The sequence below is a fragment of the Condylura cristata genome, unplaced genomic scaffold (genome assembly GCF_000260355.1).
Source record: "Condylura cristata isolate star-nosed mole 26May11 unplaced genomic scaffold, ConCri1.0 scaffold00011, whole genome shotgun sequence".
Classification (NCBI taxonomy): domain Eukaryota; kingdom Metazoa; phylum Chordata; class Mammalia; order Eulipotyphla; family Talpidae; genus Condylura; species Condylura cristata.
The window spans coordinates 5,692,439-5,703,241 of record NW_004567112.1 but is presented as its reverse complement, the minus strand read 5'-3'; the positions used below and the strand labels follow the sequence as shown (position 1 = coordinate 5,703,241).

At 49.6% G+C, this 10,803-nt stretch overlaps 1 protein-coding gene across 1 annotated transcript in view; it reads right to left on the bottom strand.

Annotated features, from left to right (window-relative positions):
- RGS10 (regulator of G-protein signaling 10) overlaps positions 1–5,064 on the bottom strand; it is a 43,183-nt gene extending 38,119 nt beyond the window's left edge. The window contains exons 1-2 of the mRNA XM_012723851.1: positions 4,880–5,064; positions 4,682–4,785 (exon numbers count right to left, since the gene is read on the bottom strand). Coding sequence (XP_012579305.1) covers positions 4,682–4,730 — 49 coding nt within the window. The 5' untranslated portion in view covers positions 4,731–4,785; positions 4,880–5,064. The remainder of the gene's footprint in view (positions 1–4,681; positions 4,786–4,879) is intronic.
- Between the last annotated feature and the right edge of the window lie 5,739 nt (positions 5,065–10,803).

Sequence of the window (10,803 nt, the reverse complement as noted above, 5' to 3'; positions counted from 1 at the left end):
GGCGGGCGGGCGCCTGCTGCTTGGGCCAGGAGGCTCCGTGGGCGCACCTGGGGGGAGCTCTGCAGCAACCCTTGGGGTTCCTGCGCGGGGAACTGCCCCTGCCCGCGCCCTGGCTGTTCGGGGACACGTCTCCAACTTTGGGGACACGTGGCGCACCTTCTGGCAGGCCTTGGCGCGGGCCGCTCAGAACCACTCGGGTCACGCGGCTCTCGTGGAGCCTGCTCCTCTCCCACCAGTCACCTGCTCAGAGCCGCGTGGCCGCTCTATTGTCTCCTTTCTTCTGAAAAGCAGCCCAAGGGGGTATCAGCCCCATTTTCTTGAGCAATTGGTTTGCGAGGAATTGTCTTTCTGGCGAGTCTTATTTTTCTCCTTGTGTATCTGGTTTTGTCTCTAAATTGGTCTTTATTTTTAGCTGTGCTAATTGTTATTTTTCTCCACTGTTCCCCAGTTGCCAGCCCCCCTCCCATCCTTTGCCGTGTTTTCACTAGTCAGCACTTTCCTTCATATCTTCTGCTAATTTTTCCCTCCTTCTCCCCGCCCCTCAGTCCCAATTGCACCCCATCCGCAGCCTCTTGTGGGTGCTCCTCGCCCAGTTCTTCCCCTCTCAAAGGATTTCTAAGCACTCTCCCCCTCTGCTGTAGGGAGAGATTTTTCCAGCTACAGGGATTTCAGTTGCAACTTGAGGAGACCTTGGTGACCAGGGAAAGGGAAGTGAGAAGTGCCAGTCTGAAAAACACCTCTGGGTCCATGGCCTCCTGGGGGTAGGCGGAGGGTGGGGGGGCCCTTCCACTCCCGTGTGGGATGGAGCTGTGCTTCCTCCAGGGCAGGCAGGACTTTCCCCTCTGTAAAGACCTAGAAACTCTGGCGGAGTCATCGCCCATACCCAGTCACTTTCTCAGAACCAGGGGATGCCGGCCTGCAGCTCATCAGAGAAACTCCCAGACCCAGTCGCAGGATTCCCAGCGCAGAAGATGGGAATTGCCTGGCGCCAAGAGTAAGTTAGGCCCGCTAACGGTCACGTTATTCTGGATGCCAGGGCCACCGCCCAGAGTCCCAGAAAACCTTGGCCTGGCCTAGGACCAGCTTCTGACTCCCCACCCCCAGCTAAGGTGGCCAGGCCTTTCTGAAATAAAAGGAAATAGAGAAGCTTGAAATGCTTGCACTGTCCTGTTAGCAAAACACACAGTTAAGTACAAAAATAAAAGCCCGTGGTTAAGACGTAAGGCACGCCGTTTTTTTTTTTCTTTTAGGACATTAAAAGACTATGCTCAAGGCCCTCCCTGGTGGCACAGCAGGTTAAAGCACAGCACTAAGAAGCTAAAGCCACTTCCGCAGGAGTTCGATTCCCGCCTGCCCCGGAGATGACCACATGGTGCGGCAGACCTCTCCTGGCCCGCCGGCTGCTCCCCTCAGCAGTGTGCTTCGTCCATCTGCCTGTTCTGCTCCTCACTCTGTCTCTGGTGAAGCCTCTCACCACCCCTGAGCCTCTGGCCTGTACCCCAGTTCTGTATGCACAAATAAATCTTAAAAAATAAAAAAAAAAAAGACTATGCTCACATTGCTATACCTGTTTCGAGTGTCTAAAAAGGTCCCGTTTTCAGCATGCACTGTGTAGGAGACCAAAGCATCGGGCCTTACAGTTCCTAAAACCCACAAAGGAAACACAACAGCCAGCTTGGCAGCTGTGCCTGCTGCTTTGTCTCACTTTGCTGCAACAACTTTCATTCAGACCAAGCAGGGGCCGGCGCCGGCGCCCAGGGCATCTTCCAGCCAGACCTGCAGGATTTCTGTGATGAGTGACTTTATGGTCCAGTGCTTGTTATTTTACTCAGACCCTTGAAGACCTTGGTGGGCTGGGCATAGTCTCTTAAAATATGTTTTAGAGTTTCTTAGAATTTTTCAGGCCATCCGAGGCAGGTGAGGCTGAGTGAAAGTCAGTAGATAAGGAGCTGGCTGGGAGTCCAGAGGCCTGGGCACCAGTTTGGTTCTGGCCGTGGAGTGGACCTCAGCTGTGTGTCCTCAAACGCAGCCTCAGCCCAGTGGAGGGAGGAGGGAGGAGAGAGGAGGCTGTGTTCTGGAGTCTGTGGCAGCCTAGGCACACCAATCTGCAGCAATCTGAGCTCCTCTTACTCCCCCTACTTCATTATCTATGAAAGTGCAGCTTTCATAGATAATAAACTTCAGGCTGTAAGCAGTGAAAAGCAATATTAAAAAAAAAATATAGGAAGCTGGCAGGATGACTAACAGCTTCAAGCAGCTGACACACCATGGAAATTGGGAGGCAAGGAGGGGGCAGAGTGTCAAGATGCTTATTTGGCAACATGTATAAGAGTTTTCAAAATATTGACACCCCATGGACCAGTGTATAATTTTACGGCTGGTAATTTATGCCAAAAAAGAAAAAAAAAGATGCAGATTTCTGAGCAAAGTTGAACATAAGAACACTTGTTATAGTGCTATTTATGGAAGCTATAAGTGCCCATTCATGGACTGACTAATTCCTAGGATGTAATATTTAACAGTTGTAGGAAGTGAACAAGGAATATTTATGGTGATGGAGGAATATACTTAGGATGATGTCTTCATTGGGGGGAAAAAAAAACAGAAACAACTGTAGAGAAAATTTCCACCGGAGAGGGAATGCAGTTGCTTTATAGAGAAAATTATAGAAAAGCATTACCCAAAATGTTATCAGTGTTTCTCTCTAGATGACGGGACTATGGGTGACTTAAGTTTTCATTATTAGGTTTCCTGTTTTGCAAGATTTCTGCAGAGTGCTTGCTTTTAAATGTATGTGTCAGGGGTAGGGAGGGAGGGTGCCGGGGTGCGGAAAGGAATCAGTAGCTGCCAGCTAGTCAAAGTCACTACTGGCTTTAACCTACAAATATTTGAGCCCACATTTTTACAAGACTCACTTTGAGTTCTTTAAACTCTTATTTTCCCAGGAAAGGCGCAAGCAGACACTGCCTGCTTTTCCCATCTTTGATCTCCCTTGCATTTCAAGCTGGAGGCAGCCTTGGGGGCCAGCACTGGAGGCTGCGGACTGCAGCCCTGAGGCCCGCTGCTCGCCTGGGGTGCGGTGCTGAGTGCCTCCCCCCGAACGTGTGGATCGTGATCGTGGATCGAAAGGAAAGAGTTTCCTGTCTGTTTGCAGTTCTAATAGGGATTCCCGCTCCTCCGCAGGTCCTATCAGCAAGCAGCCGCATTTGCATTTCCCCAAACTTGACCGAAACAGAATTCCACCGCTCCATTTCACCTCAGTACTTCTCAGCTTTGTGCCTCAGATGAACTGGCTGAAACCCTCCGGGTCCCTGCGTCCCTCTCCCCTCACCGGCTGCGCTGGGCACCCGCCCCTGCCCTCCCGCCCTCTCCCTTGGCCACTGTCAGTCCGCCCTGGACCTCTTCCGCCCTCTTAGAGAACCTTCTTCCGGCGACCTCGTCTGCCACCCTCTCGGGTCCTGCTGCTGCAGCTCCCACTGCTTCTCCTGGCCACACACTCACCTCACCTTTGCGTCTCCGGCACACTGATCCCTTGACCAGCTCATCAAGTCTGGTGGCTTTACACCTTTTCATACCATTAGAACAGACTGTGGGGTCCCTCCTCCGTGGCGCAGCAGGTTAAAACAGAGCACCGAGAAGCTAACGCCACTTCAGCACCAGTTCGATTCCCACCTGCCCCGGAGGTGACCCACACGCCGGGGCAGACCTCTCCTGACCAGCCCGCTGCTCCCCTCAGCAGTGTATTTTGTCGATCAGCTTGCCTACTCCCCACTCTGTCTCTGGTGAATCCTCTCACTGCCCCACACCTCTGGCCTGTACCCCAGCTCTGTATGCACAAATAAATAAATCTTTGGGGAAAAAAAAAAAAAGACTGTGTTCTATAGTTTCAGTTCCACAAAGTTCATGCCCAGAAAGCATCACATTCCCAGGGACCCCTGTTCCTGAGCCCCCACAGCCTCCCCCAAGATCACCTTTCCCCACTCGAACATCCATGAGTTACAGCCTATGACCCTGCACTGGCATGTTAGGGGCCAGTTTTACACCACACACTCCCACAGTCTCTCTCCAGCCTGGACCCAGGCTCGCCTTCCCGTAAAAGCCTCTCAAAGCCTGTAGCGTCTCTCCTGAACACAGCCTCCACGCGCACTTCCATCTCCATTAGCAGCCACACAGCTTCAGTTGTTCAGACCAGTTATCTTGAGTAATGTCTCACCCTTCACTTCTAAACCTGCCACGCGTCCTGCTCCAGAATGAACCCAGAAGCCCACTCTGGCTGCAGCCCCGCCTCCACCACCCTGGCCTCATCCAAGCCACCTCTACACCTGGCTCTAGCAACAAGCGCCTCCCAGTCTCCCACAGCAGCCAGAGGGGAGCCCCCATGTCCACCCTCAACTCAGAGCTGCAGCAGCTCCCCACAATGCCCCAAGATCAAGCCCAAGACCCTGCGGAGAACAGCAGGGCCACCCCTGGTCAGGCCTCCGCTGCCTCCATCTGCGCCTCCCTCACCCCAGCCTCTGCACTCACCTCTCCTGGGCTCTGTGCAGGCCAAGCTGCAGCGTCTTCATTTTATCGAAATGTCACTCGTTGGTGTTTCCCATTTCCCATGCCCCCCCCCCCAGGCCCTGAGCCCTGACCCCCGGCCCTGGGTTTCTGCTTCACTTTCCCGCCCGCTGTCACTTACCTGTGTGTGCTGCCGGTGCCAGCGGCCTGTCCTCCCAGTCACCTGACATGGCGTGCACCGGGAGAGGGCCTGTCACGCCAGGAGCACTCAACAAGAGTGTGCTGCTGAATGGAGAGAAGAAATGCTTATCTCCTCTCTCCCCAAACTCCACCACAGTGGCGCAACCAGATCTGTTTCTATAATAAGCCAGAAGCCCACCTGGACAAGGTGTAGGGGAAGGAGGTGTGCACAGAAGAGAGTTCAATCAATCTGAAGGCAGATGGAGAAGCAGATGGATGGTTTAACTGGAGGAAGCAGCTACCACCCCAGCGCAGGCTGCCAGGGCAGGGCGCTGAGGAGAGGCCGGCTGCCTGCAGAGCCGCAGATGAGCTCCCAGTGCAAAAGGCACAGGCTTTGGACAGCAGAGCCTCGGGGCTGCAAACCGGGAAGGATAAAAGCCTCTGAAGAGGCCGCAGGCACTCCCACCCCAGTGGGAGGTCAGAGCTGTTGGGGGAAGAGCTGGCTTCCTGGGCTGGGTGTGGGAAGACTGTGGGCTTGGGGCGCACTGGCTAAGAGCTGAGGGTGCAGACGGAGCCCCAGCTGTCACAGGAGAGGAGAGTCTGCGTCCAGAATTGTGAGGGCCTTCCCTCCCCCGCCCAGAGGCCAGCAGTCTGGTGTCCTAGAAAAGCATATCATCTGGTTCCAGTAATAAAGTAAAACAGTAGACATTAACATCTCCAGAGCCTCGAAGTTGTCATGCGAAGGGAAAATGGAGAGTTGACGGATACAGACTTTCATCTGGGGGTGAAGAGAAGTTCTACCATTAGATTAGGGAGATGGTTGCATGAATCCATAAAAATACTAAAATCGGCCCTCCCTGGTGGCGCAGCGGGTTAAAGCACAGCACTGAGAATCTAAAGCCACTTCCGCATGAGTTCGATCCCCGCCTGCCCCGGAGGTGACCACATGGTGTGGCAGACCTCTCCTGACCCGCCCGCTGCTCCCCTCAGCAGTGTACTTCGTCGATCTGCCTGTTCTGTTCCCCACTCTGTCTCTGGTGAAGCCTCTCACCGCCCCTGAGCCTCTGGCCTGTACCCCAGTTCTGTATGCACAAATAAAAAAATAAATCTTAAAAAAAAAATACTAAAATCTCTCTTGGACTTGAAACAGGTGAACAGTCTATGTTATAGCAACAAAATTTGAAACATTTAATGCACAAAAGTCAAAAGTAGGTCGTATACAAAGGTCCAGAGATGAGATTATCCCTGGGCTTTCTGGAAGGGTAGCGGAGGCCGTGCTGTAACAAAAATGAGAAAATACAAAAAGACAAGGTCACACACACGGGCCCCAAGAACGGGGTGCCCGGGTGCCGACAGCAGAGAGGCAGGCGGGTGGGGTGAAAGGCTGGGCTTGCTGGGCAGAATGCTGAAGAGTGGTTTTGCAAGCTGGTTTTGCATCTGTTGCTGTGTGTGGTTAATATTAGTGACAAGTATATAAAACCAAACAGAGACCAATCAGACAACTGACTCTAGGAAAAAAAGAAAATTTCAAGAAAGGAAACAATCTGAATATATACCTGTGATCAGTGTTGACGTAGTCCTAGTTAGTAAATACACTAGTAGCTGAAATATATGTGTGTTGTGTGTGGCGGGGGGAGGACTGAAGAAAACGAAAAGATGACTACTGTCTTATGGAACATAATGGTCAACGGAAACATTCTAAAATTGCTCCAGTAAGAAATAGCAGTCAGGCCTCCCTGGTGGCGCAGGGGTTAAGTCTCAGCACTATGAAGCTATCGCCAGCCACTGTGGCTTGAGTTCAATCCCCAGCCAGTGAGCTGACTCACATGATGCAGCAGACCTCTCCTGTCTCCCCAGGAGACAGTTTCTAGCTGTTCCCCACACTGTTCTGTTCCCCACACTGACTCTGGTGAATCCTCTCAACCCCTCCACCCCCCCAACCCCCCTCCACCCCTCTTTCCTTGTATGCATAAATCAATTTTAAAAAATGTAACAAATTTTAAAAATAAGGATTTGGCATTTTCCAACAGCTTCATTTGGACCTTCCTTTAAATCTAGATACAAAAATATCACCTGAAAAAGCTGCCTGCCTTCACACTCCCGTTACAAACACCACTGTTAAGAGCTTTTCCGTCAAGTCTCACAGCAGGACACCGGCCCCAGCCATTCCCACCGTGTGCAATCACATGTGCAATCACGCCAGGTCCCAGCCAGGTCCCCGAGACGCCTGGCGGCTGCCCCCACTCACACATCCAGAACCTTCTCCTTTGGAAAGTCACATTCTCCTGGGTGTTTGTGAGTAGTGAGAGCACTATGTGGCAACCTAACCAGAGTTGGGGAAACTACCAAGAGCTATTTGGTGCACAGAGGTGGGATGAGGTGGGTAACACAGCAGTGTGATGCTGGCGGTGGTGACGTTACTAGTGCGGCTGATGAACGGTGACCAAAAGCGACTTCCAAAGAACCAGCATTTGGGAGAGGGCCGGTATGGGACTACTTTGAGATAAACACACATCTCACGTGTTGAATGTGTATGAATCTGCATGAAAACGAGATCCACTATATAAAAGGAACAAGTTTACTTAGGTTTATGGCCACCACTTAAAATATCCACAAATGCTCCTTATTACCTAATGGTGACAATGGACATTTTGAAACTAACCCCGAGGTAGAATTAAAAGTCATTTTTTTTTAATGGTTATCCACATTTATTGAATCACAACTTGATATATTGCTTATTCTCATTGCAGTGAAAACTGCATTGATTTCTTCCTATTGCTACTTACTGGTAATTTCATTTAAGTTGTTGGCAAAGGAACTTTTTTTTTAATTATTTAAAATAATTTTATTAGAACCGTGCTTAGGAGATAATATGACTAGTTTAAAAAATAAAATAGGGCCCTCCCTGGTGGTGCAGCGGGTTAAAGCACTGCACTGAGAAGCTAAAGCCACTTCTGCATGAGTCCAATTCCTGCCTGCCCCGGAGATGACCACATGGCACGGCAGACCTCTCCTGACCCGCCCGCTGCTCCCCTCAGCAGTGTACTTAGTCAGTTGGCCTGTTCTGCTCCCCACTCTGTCTCTGGTGAAGCCTCTTGCTGCCCCTGAGCCTCTGGCCTGTACCCCAGTTCTGTATGTACAAATAAAAAAATAAATCTTTATAAAAAAAATAAAATAGTCCTAACTCTAGTACTAAAACATGGTGGTCATTATGATGATGATAATGGACATTATTTTTGTGTAAAAGAGAATAGGATACTTTTTTTTCCTTTTTTTTAATAAGTTTATTTTTACATCATTTTGTACATTTTTTTTTCATCTCAATTGTAATCCCCACGGGTTTCCCATCACCAAGTCACCCATGTGCCATCACCATAGTCCTGTGCACTTCCCTCCTCACCCCCTCCCACCCATTTTTTATCCCATTCCCCACTCCACCTCCACAAAATGTCTCTGGTATATGGCTGTTCATTATTCTTAAATAATTTTTTTATAAAAATAATTTTTTAACCCAAGTCTCCCTGATGTTGAAAAATTCAAGTCTCAATTTTTTTTAAAAAGGTTTATTTATTTATGCAAACAAGAACTGAGGTGCAGGCCAGAGGTTGGGGGGGTTGGGTGGGTAGGTGAAAGACATAGTGGGGAGCAGAACTGGCAGGTCTATAGAAATATATTGCTGAAGGGAGCAGCAGGGAGACAGGAGAGGTCTGCTGCACCATGTGGGTCAGCTGGGGATCAAACTCAAGTTACAGTGACTGACAGATGATAGCTTGATAGTGCTGTTGTTTTTAACCCCTGTGCCATGAGGGAGGCCCTAATTGCATTTCAGAGACAATCTGTGCTGCCTGTATCTCTCAAGAGTAGCCATTAATTCCATGCAGGCCTCTGGCAATCATCAGATCCAAAGTTTTAATACCAAAGCTATTTCCATGAAAAGGAGTTACCTTTATGGAAAAGCAAATACCATAAATGTCTATCTATCAAGATCAGATGATGTCTACTGATAAAGGAAGGAGAATGCACTAATAGTACTTAGGTTTTATGCTTCCAGTCCTAAATTCCAAAATACGTTCTTTAGTAACTGTAAATCCCACACATTAACATAATAGGTTATAAAGTACCACTTTGGAACCCAGCCATATTTTGAAGGGATTTATAGATACAGGTAAATTTTGATGCCAGAAACTATTTACCATCTCAATGTTTCTAGCTGAGGCAGAGTCTGTTCCCAGCCACTACTCTCAACCTTTTTTATTTATGCAGACAGAACTGGGGTAGTACAGGCCAGAGGTGTGGGGGCGGGGGTGAGAGGATTCACCAGAGACAGAGTGGGGGGCAGAACAGGCAGACTGACCAAGTGCACTGCTGAGGGGGGCGCGGGGAGACAGAAGCCTGCTCCATCACGTGGGCTCCGCTGCTCCCCTCCCCTGGCCAGGGATGGAACTCCTGCTAAAGAGGTTGCAGCCAGCTTCCTAGTTATGCCCCCAGGGAGGGGCCCATCGTATGGCTACTGCGACACTGACGCTGGACACCACCTGGAAGCAGAATCTTGCAGCGGGTCTTCCCGGGCCTGACCCCTCCCCCAGCCCCCAGCATCGCGTGCTCCAGCCACGCAGCCCATGACCTTCCCCTCTGGAGGAGAATACTGTACACGCAGACATTCATTTAGCCACTCATCTGCTGGACGTGAGTTGTTTCCACTTCTCAGATGTTGTAAATGCCAAGAACATGGGTGTACAAATCTCTCTGTGAGAATCTGCTTTCAGGCTTTTGGCCATAAACCCAGATGTGGAATTATTAAACATCTAATTCCTTATTTAAAATTTTCCAAAGTAGTAGTAGTACCATCGTGCTATCCCACCATAGTATACAAAAGATCCTAATTTCTCCCCACCCTCACCAAGTTATTTAAAACACAAAAACATTCTATAAAACCTCTGTGCTTCACAGTACCACTGGATGCAGGATACTAACGACCTAATCAAATGAAGAACATAGGGTCTCTGACACACCCTCATGACAGGAGAGACCCATCCAGATTTTAAGTGTACTGTTTTAATCGTGCATTCACGTCATCAAAGACCACTAGAGCAATTGCTTTCCTACAACGGCTGCGGGCCTTTAAGAGACTTCTAACATTGATCAACAATATGCCCAGGCACACAATGACATGTGTGTTAAGTTACTTCAAGAATCCCGACTGCATCACTGCACACGGTCATTCCCAAGTTGTCCATTAGACTTAAGTGCTGCCAGTCCAAGAACCCTGATTCTAAAAATAACCCTCCCTGCACTATGTGGCACCACGGCCTAAAACCACTCCTTGTGGGAAGTCGGAAGGGCACGCATGGTTTTCCTACGCCAGCTGTCACCACTGGGAATGCATCCTAGTCGCCTCTGAAGGATGCCTGACAAACTGGGTCCAAGCTGCTGAGGTGATGACTCTCAAATTTTCTGGGAAATGTGTGACCATAACCATTACTGTCTTCCTTCCCCGAAAAGAGCTGTAAGAGGGAAAAAGGAATCCACACAGCCAACTTGGCTTCAGATTACCTTCACCCACATCAGTGCTTGGGATGCACATTTTAACAAGCTCCAAGTTGACGCAGATCTCGTTCTGCTGGTTGGGTTTGGATTTAAGGAGACTAAAGTACTTTTACCTCTCAGGCGCATTCATGTATTCAGCATTTATAGAACACCATAGTCAAGGTGTTATCGAATTCCCTGCACCCCACCGCAGCCCCCCCCCCCCCAATTTGGGCATCCCTGGTGGCACAGGGGTTAAGTCTCAGTGCTAACAAGCTACCAGCAGCCACTGTAGCAGCTTGATCCCCAGCCATGGAGCAGACCCACAAGGCCGGCAGACTACTCCAGGCTCCCCTCAGCAGTGCACTGCAGTAGATCTGCCTGATCTGCTCCCCACTATCTCTGGTGAATCCTGTCACCTCTGACCTGTGCCCCAGCCTTGTATGCAAACTTAAAAAAAAAAAAAAGGAATTCTCTGCCTTTAAGGAGTTTATATTCTAATGGAGGGAGGGAGACATAATCAGACATCAAAATAGCCAAGCAACTAGGAATTGAAATTAAAGATAACTTCATTGTTAAAGATTCCTGTTTATTACA